This window comes from Acomys minous (genome assembly GCF_964271855.1).
Source record: "Acomys minous genome assembly, chromosome: 8".
Taxonomy (NCBI): Eukaryota; Metazoa; Chordata; class Mammalia; order Rodentia; family Muridae; genus Acomys; species Acomys minous.
Window position 1 is genome coordinate 107,206,168 of NC_140489.1, and position 17,239 is coordinate 107,223,406.

General features: G+C 43.5%; 1 protein-coding gene across 1 annotated transcript in view; it reads left to right on the forward strand.

The window, feature by feature from the left end:
* Positions 1–17,239, forward strand: part of LOC311604096 (tetratricopeptide repeat protein 27) — a 130,247-nt gene that overhangs the window by 26,548 nt on the left and 86,460 nt on the right. The window contains exons 7-9 of the mRNA XM_084793636.1: positions 596–729; positions 5,088–5,200; positions 8,265–8,331. Of these exons, the coding sequence (XP_084649762.1) occupies positions 596–729; positions 5,088–5,200; positions 8,265–8,331 (314 nt within the window). The remainder of the gene's footprint in view (positions 1–595; positions 730–5,087; positions 5,201–8,264; positions 8,332–17,239) is intronic.

Here is a 17,239-nt window from a genome sequence, read left to right on the forward strand (position 1 = left end):
AGGAAGCAGATTTTTTTAGGCTGGTTTTTGTAACCCCACGTTTCCCAGAGAATGGATGTTGAAACTTTTGCTTCTCTTCAAAGTGGTCTGAAAATAGCTCTTTTGCAGAATATTATTTCACAGACATAAAGAAGAAATGTTGGTATCATATGAAGCCAGATGGAGTACTTGCCTTAGAAGCTGAGGCCCCAGCTAAGTGCTGCTTTTAATGCAGAGGGTCCTGTGATCCTGAGCAAGTGATGACAACTGTTCATCCTCTGTCTTTCCATTATTATTGTATTATAATATATATACCATATGCATATAATATATATGTGTATATGTGAATTCTACCCACAGTGCTTAATAAGTTCTTTTTTTCAGCAGAGAATAAAAATAAGCAATAATGGGGATTGAGAATCTAGTGTCAGAAACCCTGGGTTTGAACTTTGGCACCGTAGCTCACTGGCTTCAGGTTACCTGAAGTCACTTTTGCATCCCTGGGCCCCGGGTCCTCATATGTGAATGGAGAAAATCCTTTAGCAGTGTGTGAATTAATTAGTCATCATCATCGCACTATACGTTTGACAGGTAAGGCTCTCTTTTAAATCTGCAGGTGCTTTAGGAAAAAGGACACGATTCCAGGAAAATTATGTGGCACAGCTGATTCTAGACGTCAGGAGAGAAGAGGATGTCCCTTCCAGGCGTGAGTTCAGCGCGGCCCCCACCCCCCAGGAATATTTAACCAGGGTGAGTTGTTTAGTTGACTGTCACTGTGTCAGTGGGTGACAGAATCTGGGTGAGAGGAGGCTGCACCAGAACCTTGTTAAGTTCTTTATTTTTACCTACAACAGGGACAATCAGCATTCTCTTTTATAGTTTTTTTCAAGGAAGGAAGGATTTATTTCGGCTTAGAGTCTGAAGGGATCCATTCCATCGCAGCCGCCACACTGCCCCACAGCCAGGCAGCACTGTTCCCCCCTTGTTGTGTAGGCACGGGTTAGTAGTGTTGCCGCATTGCCCCTTGACATACAAATGGCAGGCAGAGCAAGAGACTAGCTGCTGCCATACCTGTTTACTTTATTTTGTTTTTTTGCAGTTTGAAGCAGGGGCTGGCTCTGTAGCCAAGGTTGGCCTTTAGCTCCTGCCTCTCCTACTTTAGCCTTCTAAGAGCTGATGTGCCACAACCCAGATGGCTTGGGTCATAGAACCCTGATGGAGGTGTCGAGGGAATGGAGAAAGGACAGACACACAGACATACATGGAGGAAAACTGGGATCAGGTGGGACTCTGCTTCCTCTGTAACCTGGGGCTATAGTGTGTTTACTAGGTACAGGATGGGGCTGGGGAGGGCTTAGCTAGTCTGGGTAGGAAGTCTGTGGGTGAGCAGTCTCAGGCTGTGAACATCCAGGAACAGGGAATTGCACTTGCTCATCTCTGTACACACTGATCAGTTGTCTGTTAGCACTTATACTTGGGCTCCTGAGAAAAGCTTTGCCTTTCCTCTTGGACCTGGCCCGTATTGCCAGTTTCTATGGGTCTGAGGCCTTGGAGTCCTTGGCATGTCTGTGCCCATGTCAGCCATTCTCAGGGCTTTCTCTGCTCCGTACACACTGGGATTGTAGGTATGTGCCACCACAGCCAGCGCTGTATTAGTCCCTTTACTTTAGTCTTCTGTTGGTATTTTTTAACATTCAGAGAATTAACATTTCTCTGGCTTTTCCTAAAGACATAAACCAACAACCAGCAGTGCTATTTTCTCATTTTCTCATCTGCCTTCTACTCTGTCACTCTTGGGTTGCTTGCTGCTTCATTCTTTCCTGTGGCTTGAATTTAAGACTCTTGGACAGTTGCTTCCATGGAGGCCATGAGCATATTTTCATCTTCCAGAGATTCTCACATTTACAGTTTTATATGTTACATTTTTTAAAAAAAAGATCTATTTTTATTTTATGTGTAAGGGTGTTTTGTCTGCACATATATCTGTGCACCATATGTTCACAGTGGTCACAGTAACCAAAAGAGGGGACTGGGTCCTCTGGAGCTGGAGTTACAGATTGTTGTGAGCTGCTGTGTGGGTGTTGGAAATCGAACCTGGTTCCTCGGGAAGAGTAACCTCTGCTCTTTACTGTTGTGTCATCTCTCCAGTCCTCAGCTACAGTTTTTGATTGTCCTTTTATTGATTTAAATGTCTTTAGTGGCCATGCTTTGGTATGCTTCCTTTTAGAACCTATAAATAAATTTACCCTAAGTACACTGAATACCGAAATTCTGTTCTGTTCTGAGACTGATGCCAAGGGGAGAGGCTGGGGCTGAGGGAGCGGGAGGAGCTGTCATTCGGTTCACTCTGAGGAGGGCCTCTGATGAGAATGCTGGGTGAGTTCCAAGTTTCCTGTTGGCTTTTGTGGTAGCTTTAGCAAGGAGCAGCTCTTGGTTCTAGAAGAGTCGAGTGAGGGAGAGGGTTGTAGAAATGCAGCCCTGATTGACTTCCTCGAGGATGTGGAGCTGTGATGAGTATGTGCTGCTGCTGTGGTTAACACTAGTCAGAAAATGTGTGATAAGTACACTTATCCTTAATTTTCTCCTCTCTGTACTCAGTGCTGTCCAAGCCCCTCATTAAGCTTGAGGGAGCCCATTGGAGTCTGATCTTTAGGCCATAGAACTGTATCTTGGAAAAGAGATTTAATTCTGAAGTTGAACCACACAAAGTTAAATCTTTTGTGTATGTGTATAGTGTGTGTGTGTTTGTTTATATGAGCAGACTGTGTGTGAAGGCCAGTAGACAACTTTGGTGTATGAGTCCAGGTATTCTAACAGAACAGAACTGTTAGAATGAAAAAAAGTTATATATATATATATATATATATATATATATATATAATTTTTTAAAGGGTGGCTTGCAGGCTGGGATACATTGTTTCTCATCCTGGTTTCTTCAGGACATTTATCATGAGTGGGTGTTGAGCTTTGTTGAAGGCCTTTCCTGCTCCTGTTGATATGGCCATGTGATTTCTGTCATTAAGTCTATTCCTGTATTTTATGGCATTTATTTGATGTTGTGTGACTTTCCCTGGGGAGATGTGAACAACTGTCTGTTCACTTCAGGTAGCACATAGAGGAAAGACAAAAGAAACTATTCTACCCAGCCTAGCTTTGGAACCAATGCATTTATTGGAGACTCACAGGAAGGAGTGTGGTAAAGGGTTACTTAGGGGGACATGGATGACTCAAAGACATCTGCATCGCTGAAGAGCTCACGGCAGCTTGGGTGATACTCACCACATCCCTGAGCTCCCTGCACAATTTGCAGGTTGCTTGGCTTGTTGGAGAATCTTCCTCCTCAGCAGTTGTGGCTGCTTATGTAAGCTTGGGGATCCACCACCATGTGAGTCCCAGTAATTGAATTTGGTAATGAGTGTGTGTATCTGTTGAACTTCTTGCTAGTCACTGTTAAGGACATTTTGTGTATTTATTGCCTATTTATATACCTTCTTTATGAAGTATCAGCATATATTTTTGGTCCACTTTTAATTTTGGTTTTCTAAGAGCTTTCCATATTCTGAACACCAGTCTGTCTTCTTTCCTTCCTTCCCTCCCCCTTCCCTTCCCTTTCTCTCCTGTCCCCTCTCCTCCTCTCCCCTCCCCCCCTCATATGTGCATGAGTGTTCTATCTGCATATACACCTGCAGGCCAGAAGAGGGCACCAGATCTCATTATAGATGGTTGTGAGCCACCATGTGGTTGCTGGGAATTGAACTCAGGACCTCTGGATGAACAGTCAGTGCTCTTAACCTCTGAGCCATCTCTCCAGGCTCCACTAGTCCCTTTTCTTTTATTTTTTAAGACTAATTTTCCTTATTTTTTTTTAAAGTAAACCATCTTAAAGATTTATTAATGAAACATACTTTACAAAAACAGTATACTTTGCTGTAAAATAGTTTAGCTGATTCCGAGCAAGTGGCAGCGATGGCTCTGCAGCTGAGGCAGGACGGTGTTAGTACACCTGACTCCATCTGTTCAGAGGGGCTAGTATTGTTTGGCACATTCTAGCCCTGGCGAGGGAGCTAGACAGGCCCTGATAAGCTGTGCAGTTTGGCCGCCTTCATGATGTACTGAGAGCTGCGATCACAGGGATACCTACCCCTCAGTGATGGGAGATGGGGTAGGTGGAAGAGGAGAGTGTAAGAAGGTGGGCATGGGTGGTGGGATTCTGTTAGCAGAGGTGCTTTTGCTCTGGGGTCAGTAGCCATTCTGCACTATTGTTACTTTCACTGAATACTTGAGGTGCACATGGCAAACTTTTTCCACAAAGTGAATTGCTCCCTACTGTGTGTTCACAAGAAATTATATGTTGACTATTTTTAGACATTATATAATCTTTAAAAAAGGAAAGGTTGGGAGCTGGAGAGATGGCTCAGAGGTTAAGAGCACTGACTGACTGCTCTTCCAGAGGTTCTGAGTTCAATTCCCAGCAACCACATGGTGGCTCACAACCATCTATAATGTGATCTGATGCCCTCTTCTGGCCTGCAGGTATATATGCAGGCAGAGCACTGTATACGTAATAATAAAATTCTTAAAAAAAAAAAAAAAAAAGAAAGAAAGAAATGTTGGGGCTGGAGAGACGGCTCAGTGGTTAAGAGCACCGCTTGCTCTTCCAGAGGACCTGAGCTCAATTCCCAGCAACCACATGGTAGCTCACAACCATCTGTAATATGATCTGATGCCCTCTTCTGCAGATAAAGCATTCATATACAATTTTTAAAAAAAAGGTTGTTTAAGCTGAGTAGAGAGCTACCTGCCTTTATAATTTTAGTACTCAGGAGGCTAAGGCAGGTGGATCGCTGTGGGTTTAAGGCTAGTTTGGTCTATCTAGTGAGTTCAGGCCAGCCACGGATACATAATGAGACCCTATGAAAAAGAAACAACAAACAAAACACCAAACCAAACCAAACCAAAAACTTGAAAGTAAATCAAAACAAAAATAATGTATCCCAACACCCCATCCAGAAAAACCGCCATGCGTCAATATCATCTTCTTTATCAGTCTGTTGAATGAGTGAATGGAATGTAATTTTTGTTCTGTATTGTGTTTTGTGTTCTTCCAGAACCTTGAGCTAAATGATGATACTGTCCTGGATGAAGTCAAGCTAGCAGATAGTGACCGGTTCAGGATGCCTGACCTGTGTGCGGAGGAGCTTGCTGTTATCCTCGGAGTCTGGTGCGTTGATGGGTGACTATTGTTCTCCTGAGTTAGGGAAGATCTTCATCAAAACCTCCCTGTACAGTAGGATTTTTATACTGCTTATGAAGCTGGAAGATTTCTTGGGCAGTGAATTACAGGGCCAGAGGTCAAGAATCTATTGACTTTGTAGCTCCTTCTCTTTGTAACAAGCAAATGTCTTTGGTTACCTTCAACTGGGTGTAGACCTTTAGTAAAATATTACATATATGCGAGAAGGATTTTGTGTGTGTGAGAGATGCATGTAGAGGCTAGAGGTGGCCTTTGGGTGTTTTACACCAGTGTTCTCCCCCTCATCTTTATTGAGACAGGGTTTCTTGCTGAACCTGGTGCTTACCAATTCCCTGCTCATTCTGAGGATCCTGTCTCTGTTCCCATAGGACTAGGTTACAGATGTACATGACCACAACTGGGTTTTACATGGGCCTGGGGATCTGAGCTCAGGTCCTTATGCTTGCATGGGGAGCACTGATCTTTTGATTGCACCACTTCTCAAGCTGAGAATGAGTATTTTGACCTCCAAAGGTGTGTGTGTGTGTATGTGTGTGTGTGTGTGTGTGTGCGCGCGTGCGCACACACGCACGATAAAAACATATACAATATACATATATAAAATATATGCTATATATACAATATATGTATATGGTAGAGATTTTTGGTTGTTTGTTTTGTTTTTCTGTGACAGAGTTTCTTTGTGTAGCTCTGGCTGTCCTTGAACTCACTATATAAATCAGAATGGCCTCAAATTCAGAGATCTACCTACCTCTGCCTCCTAAGGGCTGCTATTAAAGGTGTACACCACTACCACCAGGCTATGGAGATGTGTGTGTGTGTGTAAATATATGTGTAAATTTATTTTTAATACTTTAGAACCATATGCTGTTCAGTGGAAAGTTTTTTCCTCTTCCCTCCTTCCTTCTTTCTTAAAATATGGCAAGATTATTCCATTGGTTAGTTTTTATTGCTTGTCATTTTTAAGTGAACCTCTGACATTTCTCCTCATCTGTGTACTTTACTCACTTTACAGTTAGAAGAAATAGAAATTGACCCATTTAGCATGAGGTTCTTACCCTGTCTTAAGACTGTTTAATGCTCTCAGTTACACATAGAAGAGTGTCTTAGGATGGGAAGGACTTGATGGGTTAATTGAATCACTTGTTGCTTGATACATAATTTCTTTGTGCTACTAACTAGAGAGAGATAGAGGGAGAGGGAGAGTCAGGGGAGAGAGAGAGAGAGAGAGACAGAGACAGAGACAGACAGAAACACACAGAGACACACAGAGAGAGAAGGGGAGAGAGAGAAAAAATAAGAATGAGAATACATTAAAAATTAAAAAAAATTTTTTTTTGTTTTTTTTTTTTTGAGACAAGGTTTCTCTGTATAGCTTTGGCTGTCCTGGCTCTGTAGACCAGGCTGGCCTTGAACTCACAGAGATCTGCCTGGCTCTGCCTCCCCGAGTGCAGGGATAACAAGTGTGTGCTACCTTGCCTAGCTTGTTTTCATTCTTTTTAAACTTTATTATCTTCCATTTGTTTTATAATTATTTTGTCTATGTTTATGTATGTGCACCACATGTACACCTGGTGCCCATGGAGGTCAGAAGAGGGTATGGGATCCCTTAGACCCGGAGTTCCCGATGGTTGTGAGCCTCCATGTAGGTACTGGGAACAGAACCCAAGTTCTCTGCAAGAGCAGCAGGTGCTTGTAACCGCTGAGCTAGCTCTCCAGCCCTTTACAAAGTCTTTTTTGAGACAGGGCCTTACTCTGTCACGCAGGCTGGCCTCACACTTGCCTCAGTCTGGCAGCGGCAGCCTTCCGAGTGCTGGGGTTTCAAGCATGAGCCACCAACCATGTCTAGTTGTTGGCATTCCTATATGTGTAATGTCTACATGCAAAATAAGTCATATACCATGTGACTTTAAGTTACATGTTTAGTAATAACATGGAAGTGGTGAACCAGAAGTTTGCAAACATCAAAAGTTCAACCTGTGTATTTTTTCCATGTCTCCCTCACCCTGGTCTCCTCAGAGAAAATGCTACCCTGAGTTGTGTGTTTGTCACTTTCTGGCCTTTAACAAAGGTGCTTATTCTTATGTCTTGTGTCCTACAGGCTGAGGGCTTCCATTTTCTTGCTTTCATGCTTTCTGTAGTTTATTCCGTGGTTTACCTCTCTATTATGTTTCTGGGTTACTCTGTAGCTCCAATTAATTTGCAGGGAGGCATTGCACTGGCTGGATAGGTTACAATTTGTCATTTTCTGTTTCGATGTTGTCATTATTTTCTGAGTTTGTCTGCTGCAGTGAATATTTATTTGTATCCTTCCTGGTCCACTGTTCATTGGTTTTTCTGGGCTGTGTGATCTGGGATGGAATGACCTAGCTGGGAATACGTGATGTTTACCTACCTTCAAATTGTTTGCCAAATGTTTGTGCTGATTAGGCTCCGCCCTCAGTGTCTTAGAGTGCCTGTGCTTCACTGGTTTCAGCCTGTCTGCTTGTCACAATGGGACTTGTTTGTGGTAGAAGGTTAGTAAGTGGGAGTTAGCACTGTACTCTTTCCATTGTCCTTGTGAGGGGGAGAGCTGGGATTTCTCTTTCTCTTTTACCACTTATTTTTGGAGGGTTGCATGTCATGCCGTCTATCTTTATCTGTCCAACTGTCTTGTAGTCTCTGGATTCCTCCTTCTGTTTTTTTCTTTTTCTGTTTTTGGGGTTTTTTTTGAGACAGGGTGTAGCCTTGGCTGTCCTGGACTCACATGTAGACCAGGCTGGCCTTGAACTCACAGAGATCTGCCTGCCTCTGCTTCCCTGAGTGCTGGGATTATAGGCCTGTGCTACCATGCCGGCTCTTCCTTTTTATTTTTCTAATAAGATAAATTATTTTGACACCAGCTGTTGTATTTTCATCATTTTATTTTTTTAATTGTCTTTTGAAAGCTCATTTCTATACCTATACATGTGTTTGTCTTTAAGAGTTATTTTTAATTAGCTGCAACATGTATTTTAGGATTAATTTAACCTTTTTGTTTTTTAATTCAAAGTACAAATTTCCAGAAGAACAACCCGGTTCATAAGCTAACGGAGGAGGAGCTGCTGGCCTTCACGTCGGTGAGTGACGGCCTCTCCCTCTGCACTTTCTTCTTTTCCCTTGCAGATTATGTTGCCCTGGGTGTGTTCTTGCTCAAGCTGAAAAGCTGCCAGCTAAGGAAATTAGGGGTGCTTATCTTGCTAGTTTCCAAGCCGCATATTTCTTGCTGCTCCCTTAAGCTGGTCTGTTTTTCTTTGTACTTGCTTAGATTTGAAGCAGTGATCAGATTCTGTTTTTTTCTTTTCTTCTTCTTTTTGACTCCAGGGTCTACTCTGTTACTGTGCATATAATAGTTACACTGAACAATATCTTTTTTGTTCGAGAGTTTCAGTCAATTTGCTTTCCTGCGGGGGAAACGCACAGAGAGAGAAGTAGATGTGTAATTGAGGTGGGATTGCTGTTTAGCAGGGAGGTCTGGACTGTCTCAATAGGAAGGTGATGATGTGGAACACAGATCCACCTCAGATTGGGCAGCGGCGCAGGACAGGGCCAAGAGGAGACAATGTCCAGGCAGAGAGGGACTTGGAGCTTGGGTCTCCACTGAGGCCAGCTGTGATGGGGCAGATGACAGGGAATGGTTTGGCTGGGCTCTGTGCTGGAGAGAGCAGAGGCAACACCATCATATTGCGATGGTCTCCTACACCCTGGCGTCTGTGTGTCCTCCCTAGGTCCTGTGCGAACACTAAACTGTTAAAAGCACAGCTCTTGTGAGTGAGGGAGAGTTTCGCTCCGTTCCTCGGATTTTAACCTTCTTTATCTGCTCTCATTCCTCGTGTCATGAGGCACTTGCACGCTAAGCAGCCAGTGGTTCTGATGTGGGTATCTCCTCCCTCCCAGCTGCAGTGAAGGTCATAAATTTAAGTTTCATATGTTCCCCACAGGCTGTTTGCTGTGTATTTTTTCTGCTCTCTCTTCTTTGGCTGCCCTCCCAGGCAGCACTTGCCTGAGTACTGCTGTCCTTGGGGGAGAAAGCTTTGTGACTTCAGAGACTCAAGTGCCAGATCTAACTTTTCTAAGGAGACTTCTTTGTTAATTTCAAGTAAATCTTTACATTTCCAGAAAGTACTGCCATGTGCTGGGGATATAGCTCAGTTGGTAGAGTGTTTGCCTGGTACGCACAGGGCCCTGGGCCCCATTCCCAGGAATGCATGAACTGGGTGTAGTGGTGCATGCCTGTAATCCCTGACTACAGGTGGAGCGAGGAGGAGCAGAAGTTCAAGGCCATGTTTAGCTTCACAGTAAATGAGGCCAGCCTGGGACGCTTGAGCCTTGTCTCCAACAAAACCCACTCACTGGGAAGAAGTGCAAGGAACAGGCGAGTGGAGGGCTTCAGGACTCGGCTGCTCTGGGCTCTGCCCTTCCCTTGTCTTTCTCAGCTGAAGCATACACAGCACACCAGCACCAGCTCCAGCCCCAACGACTGTTCTCCTCCTCTATCCATCCTCCTCTATCCGTCCTCCTCTATCCATCCTCCTCTATCCATCCTCCTCTATCCGTCCTCCTCTATCCGTCCTCCTCTATCCATCCTCCTCTATCCGTCCTCCTCTATCCGTCCTCCTCTATCCGTCCTCCTCTATCCATCCTCCTCTATCCATCCTCCTCTATCCGTCCTCCTCTATCCGTCCTCCTCTATCCGTCCTCCTCTATCCGTCCTCCTCTATCCGTCCTCCTCTATCCGTCCTCCTCTATCCATCCTCCTCTATCCATCCTCCTCTATCCGTCCTCCTCTATCCGTCCTCCTCTATCCATCCTCCTCTATCCATCCTCCTCTATCCGTCCTCCTCTATCCATCCTCCTCTATCCATCCTCCTCTATCCATCCTCCTCTATCCATCCTCCTCTATCCATCCTCCTCTATCCGTCCTCCTCTATCCATCCTCATCTATCCGTCCTCCTCTATCCGTCCTCCTCTATCCGTCCTCCTCTATCCGTCCTCCTCTATCCGTCCTCCTCTATCCATCCTCCTCTATCCATCCTCCTCTATCCGTCCTCCTCTATCCATCCTCCTCTATCCATCCTCCTCTATCCGTCCTCCTCTATCCATCCTCCTCTATCCATCCTTCTCTCACCTCTTTTTGTACCAATGCTGAAGTCAGTAACATGGTGAGTCAAGGGTGGCTTTTGACTTTAAGGATGAGGAGTTATTTATATTGCTGGTCTTTTACATCAGTAGCTTTTGCACCCAGAATCAAGGATTTAAAATATTTGCAGAAGAGTATGTGTATATTGCATATGTGCAGACCTTCTTCTTATCATTGTTCCCTAAATAACACAGAACAATAGCAAGTTCTATAGCAGTTACTTGGTTTTAGGCTCTATAGTAACAAGAGTGATTTAAAGAACAAGGGAGGATGCGTGTGGCAGCCTGTATGCAAATACCAGCTACTTCATATAAGGGACTTTCTGATATTTTCTATGGCACCTGGACCCACCCCTCACAGATTCTGACGGACAGGTGTATTCTGTGCAACTCCCAAATGTATCTGAGACAAGAGGTGGGCACTGTCAGCCACTGCCCCACTTCTAAGCTCTTGGCCTTGTTTCTGTGCCTCTTTTGGCTGGGGATATTTTTGTTTATATAGCTATCAGTTGTGCATATAATTTTCCTTAGGTAGACTTTCAGTTCCTGGTGCTCAAGCCCGAGCTCTTGCGTTTTGTGCCTTTCCAAGGTCTGGAGCAGGCTCCAGCGTGTCAGTCCTAGTTGTTGCTCAGGAAGTGTGTGCAGAGGAAGAGAAGGAGCAGAGAGGGACCACAGCCCGGGCGTTGGGTTGACCTTGCTCTGTGCCGACATTGCTCTGCTTCTCTCCATAGTTTAGACAGCACTACATGGCGGTAAGGACAGTTACGTTTTCCCATCTTCCCTCCACTGCGACCGTGCTTTCAAATGTGGCTATGTATGAAAGTGACCCACAGTAAGTAAAAGCTGGTGTCCTTAGCATTCAGTGATAAGCCAGGTTTGTGGTCCTTGGCTTAGAGGAGGGCACATTTATTTCTGAGCAGCTTGAAGAGAGCAGGCATGTTTGGAATTGCCTGTGGAGGTGGGAGCAAAGACAGAGCAGCAGCATTTGCTGGGCATCCCTTCCTCTGTTCTGGTGACCTGGCACGGAGGCTGTAAATGGTCTGGGGCATGAGAGTTCTTTGCTGATGTAAGAGCTGTCCAATACAAATTTTAATATCCCATAAGAGATTGGAAGTCATTGGAGAGAGTGACTGTGGGTATTAGGCATTTGGTAAACATGCACGCACGCACGCACGCACACTTTACTTTTTGAGGTAGGATGTAATTATGTATCCGAGGCTGGCTTCACAATCCTCCTGCCTCAGCCTCCTTAGTTTTGGGATACTCTTTAGTTCCCAGAAACTGAGGAGTTTTTAAAAAAAAACTAATTTAAAATTTTTTACCAATATTTACTGATGATTCTCAACCAAATAGTTGGCTTATTTTGGTTCTATATTTTACAGACTTTTAATGAGCTGTCTTAAAGTTTCCAAAAATAATGGTAAGATCTCTTCTTGTGTATGTTTTTTTTGCCAGCATTTTCATGTTGGTGCAGCATGTTGAAATGTTCGTGAGATATGTGAGATTAATTTAGTTTAAATTATTATTGTTACCACTAGTACTATTATTACTTTGATTTTTCGAGACAGGGTTTCTCTATGTAGCCCTGCCTGTTTTGGGATTAAAGGCATGTGCCACCACTGTCTGGCTTAAATTAAATTACTTTTAAATTAAAATATTTTAAAAAGCATACAAGCTGGCAGGTTTCTTATGGCATTTTCATACATACTTGAAATATTTTAATGTAGCAATCTTAAGCTCGTCCTGGATGCCATAGCTCTCCTTGTTTAAGACAATCATTATGTGGTGCTGTTCTTGAGAAATCATATCTACACATTTCAGGAAAGCCGAGTCATAGTAAAAATAACCTATATTGTTTTAGAAAGCCATTTATGTTGTATTGGCTTGATAATTTAAAATTAGCTGTGATAACTGCGTTATTTCCTTTCAGATGAGCCAAGTCAGTGACATTTGTAATGTTTTTAATTTCCTTTCATTGTTGAAAATAGGAACCATTCAGTTCATACAGGTGTTTCAGTTTTCATTGGCAAAAGTTTTGTTCAAGTGTGAATTGATACTGGCAGCTTGCCTTCCGACTGTCTGCCTGTGGTTCCAAGGTCTCTGTGAAAGAGGGAAAAGGCCCTTTGAAAGTTTTACATAATATTTTATATATATTTTTTCTTTCCGATATTGATCTCCTCCCCTCCCCTCCTTCTCTTCCTCTCAGTTTCCTTTGAGATGGAGTCTTTATTTGGTTTTTGAAATAAGGTCTGAGGTAGGCCACTGCTGCCCTCAAACTCACTGTCCATAGCAGAGCATGACTTTGAACACCTGATGTACCTGTTTCTACCTCTCAAGTGCGGGGATTCCAGACAGAAGCCACTGGCCTACTCTTGAGATGGAGTTTTTGTTGTTGTTGCTGCTTTGTTTTTTAATTTTGGTCTGGTTGATCTCAAATCCATATTATAATAGTCCTTTTACTCAGCCTTCTGAGTACAGATGTTTCTACAAATAACTGTATTAGATACTAATAGGCAAACACTCTAAGTAAAAGTCAAAGATTGTCCCAGTGAAAAACAGGCAAAAAAAAAAAAAATTAAAGATTAAGTTCTTCATGATGGCACATGCCCTTAATCCTAGCGGAGGCAGGAGGATCTCTGTGATTTCACGGGCAGCCTGGTCTACAAAGTGAGTTCCATGACAGCCAGGGTTACATGGAGGGAGAAAATGTCAAAGGTTGTCCTAATGGGAGCAAAGGAGAGGTACAGCTCTGCTTCTCAGAAGAGATGGCTAGAGGCTGTGTGTAGCTATAGCGCACTGTCCAGTCAGACGATGCATGGTGAACTTGAATATAGTTTAATGTATCAACCACGTACTTTGCTAAATAGGAGACTATATGTTACTTAGACTTATTATTTCTTTTTGTCACAAGTACAACACAAAATACTAAGCCTATGTAATATATTAAATGGAGTCAGTACAGATACCCAATGTGAAATTGTTCAGGATTTACATTTATAATATTTATCATTTTTTCCTGAGGCAAAAATCAGACTTTTCCAGATTTAAGAAAATCTGTTAGCCAGGCATGGTGGTGCATGTCTTTAATCCCAGCATTCTGGAGGCAGAGGCAGGCAGATCTCTCAGTTCAAGGCTAGCCTGGTCTACATAGTGAGTTCCAGAATAGCCAGGGTTACACAGAGAGACCCTGTCTTGAAAAACTGAAAGAAGAAAGAAGGAATAAAAGGATAGAAAGAGGATAGATAAAGGTGCTGTTTAGAGCTGCAGTTGGGTATATAGGTTAAATAGTACTTAACATAGACTACTGATGTTGAAAATGGTCAAGATGAGCGAGTTCTATGAGCAAGAGGCTTGAGTATTAAAATAATGAGGGTCAATTGATGTCCACTAAATAAAGTGGAATTTTAATACATTAATAAACAGTTTTCAAGTAACTTCTTACATTTAATGGATATCAACAACTAATTAGTATGATTTAATTATTTCAAATAATTTAGTAACTTTTTAAGTAGAAACCATAAGAATTTAGAGAAGTGGTGTGTGTGTGTGTGTGTGTGTGTGTGTGTGTGTGTGTGTGTGTGTCTGCAGGGGGAAGATCTACGTTGTATATGGCTAGTCATTGTTTTCCGAGTTGACGACATGAGCGTGTTCTCTGGGACATGTTCTTATGGTCTCCATTGGGTTTCTGTCTGTCTGTCTGTCTGCAGGTTTCAATCTTGTGTCTTGCCCCGGAACTCTAAGCCCTTCTGCACCAGATATTTCCAGGGTCCTTTGTGCTATTAGCAGTGCCTTTCTTTTTTAAAACACTATGCTGTTGTCTTTAGTAGCATTGGGAATAGGAGGGAGCTAAGAAATCAAAGGAGCCTGTAGAAAAGTTGGAGGTGAGTGGCAGTGGAATGACCTGCAGGGAACAGGAGCTCCACAAGAAGACCAACAGTCCCAGCTGATCTGGGCCCAGAGGGGCCTGTGAGACTGAAGCACCACCGAAGGACCAGGCATGGACTAGACCTAGACCCTCCATACATATGTACCCAATGGGCAGCTTAGCCTCCATGTGGCGTCCCCAGAGAGGGGATGGGGCTGTCTCTGACTTGGTCTCAGTTGCATGCCTTTTGATCACTGTGAAAGAGGAAGTGCACAGTGCTGATGAGACTCGAAGTGCTGGGGTGGATTTGCAGTGTGTGTGTGTGTGTGTGTGTGTGTGTGTGTGTGTGTGTGGTCTCCCCTTTTCTGAGGGGCAAGGGAGGGGGGAAATAGGGGGATGATGGAGGGATGGGGGGAGAACAGGAGGAGAGGGGGGATGTCTACAATTGGGATGTAGAATGAATAACTACAAAATTAATAAATTTTAAAATTAAAAATATATATAAAAGAAGGGGAATAAATCAGATGTTACAGGCCTTCAGTACTGGCAATATGGCCAACAGGGCACCCTGGGAGACCCACCTTGCTAGAAACGGTTATTAAGGCACTGTCACACTCAGGAGAGGTAGAGAGGTGCCTGATGGTTCTTCTTGCTGACTCAAACCTAGAGATCTACAGACATACAGAACCCAGGAGCTCAGGGACAGAGACAGAGGGGCAGGCACCTGAAACCTATGTAGCAAGCAGCTGCGAGGGCTGGAGTTACAGGCATAATGTGGGGCAGTAGCACTTTGAGAAGTTTCCACTGAAGTAAGACCTTTAAGCAAGTCTGAAGTCACCTGAAATTCATGTACTAGTTGGGCATGGTGGGGCAGGTCTTTAATCCCAGGACTTGGGAGGCAGAGGCAAGCAGATCTTCGTGAGTTCGAGGCCAGCCTGGTCTACAAAGAGAGTCCAGGACAGCCAGGGCTATTACACGGAGAAACTCTGTCTCAAGAAGCCAAAAAGTAAAAGAAAAAGAAAAAGAAAAAGAAAGGAAAAGGAAGCTGGGTGTGGTGGTGCACACCTTTAATCCCAGCACTCAGGAGGCAGAGGCAGGTGGATTGATGTGAGTTGGAGGCCAGCCTGGTCTACAAAGTAAGTCTAGGTCAGCCAAGGCTACGCAGAGAAACCGTCTTGAAAAACAAACCAAAACCAAAAAAGAAAAAAAAAAAGAAAGAAAAAAAAATGATGGTACTGCCCAGCCTATGGCTTCCAAACACAGTCTTCTCCAGCAGAAGGCATTCCATTTCCCAGTTAAAATTGTGCTATGAGCTCATGGTTAAAGCTGGACATGCAGAAGGGAAGGCAAGCCTTTGTTCTGGGCGTACATAGAAGTGGAACAGCCTACTAAAGCCCTAAAGCTGCTGGAGATGGGAGCTCGCTGACTGGAATGCTCAGCACCACAGGGTAGGTCAGGGAAAAAAGTGCAAAGAGTGTTGGCCTTATTGGACTTTTAAGGTTTGGAAGGAAATTGTAACATAGAAATAATTTGAAAATAGAATTTTGAGATGTAATATGAATAAATTAATAAAATATATTAAAAAATAAAATAAAATTATATTATTATCCCTTCTTTAAAAAAGAAAAGAAAAGAAAAGAAAAAGAAAATCGAATTACAGACTGATTACTCCGTGCTCTGCCACATCGCTGAGTGTGGCATCAGGACACTGCATCGCAGACACGCCAGACAGTCCATTCTTAGGTTCCAGCTGAAGCTTTCCTCTGCCTCTGTGAGCACATGCAGGAGCGTTCAGTTTCATAGTTACACATGCTTGTGATGGCCAAAGCTGGAAGCAGACTTTTCTTGACAAGGGGATGGATACCTAAATTGTGACTTTGCTGTGATGACAAAACATCATGCAGTAGTAAGTTTACAGATGTGGTAAACTAAAATGCTGGTCCTGGACGCACGGGTTTGCCTTGTATGCTCTCACTTCAGTTGGCTTACTTTGAAGTTATGTTTGCAGTGTGGGAGAAACACACTGGGACAAGTACAGGGATGAGCCATGGAACTTACCTTCGTGCTATTTTTAATTTGGCCCAGATCAAATAAGTTAACAAATTTAACTCTCCGTGCCAGGCAGTTTGAAGGTTATGCAAATTGATAGTACAGATAAACATGTCACCTATTTGCTGAGAAAGGAAGAAAATATTTAGGACTGAGCAATGAAAAAAAGGCTTTGTTCTCTAGGGGAGGCTCTGAGGCTGGCCTTAAAGGCAGATGGGCTTGATGTGCCATATGGTGGAGACAGAGGGTGGGGACTGTAAGTTCAAGTACAGTCCTTCAGCCACATTGGCGTTTCAGTGAGGGCCGCCGGTGGGTCGAAAGGACAGATTGGAAGTGTTCTCACAGCAAAGATAGATAGTTTGGACTGCTGTTCCCTTTTTCCTGGGAATAATTTACAGCTTAAACTAGGGATTTTAAGCTTACTGTCTTTTGGTACTAACTTAAAGTAAATACTCTTTTAAGTAGATCAGTTAAATAGGGTGATAATTCTGCTTTTTATAGCATTTGTTTGTTCTTTGCTCCCACGGTCAGCCTGACCTGGGTGGGCATCATCCTTTTTGGCATAATGTGGCCAAATAACCATGGACCCAACAAGGAGAGCGGAGAGCTGGCTTTGATGTACTTGTGGAAAAGCGGCTGTCTGAGAGCTCCTCTGTGTCCAACGACTAGACTCTGCCTGTCCGTTGAGTGAGGATCTCAGTGACCTCTGGAAGATTGTTCAAAATGTGGAGCTAGAAGAGTGAGAAGGAATCTTGTTTTAATAGAAACAGTATTGCAGGTCCTCTCTGATAGTGTTAAGACTCTTGTTGCAGTCTCAGGCACGAGGGGAGTGCTGCAGGCGGCAGGAAATTGTTAGTTGAATAAAATAAACAAACCCGCATCCTATACATGTATAAGGAAAGTCTGCTTTGTAGTGTGAGTAAAGCGGTGATCAC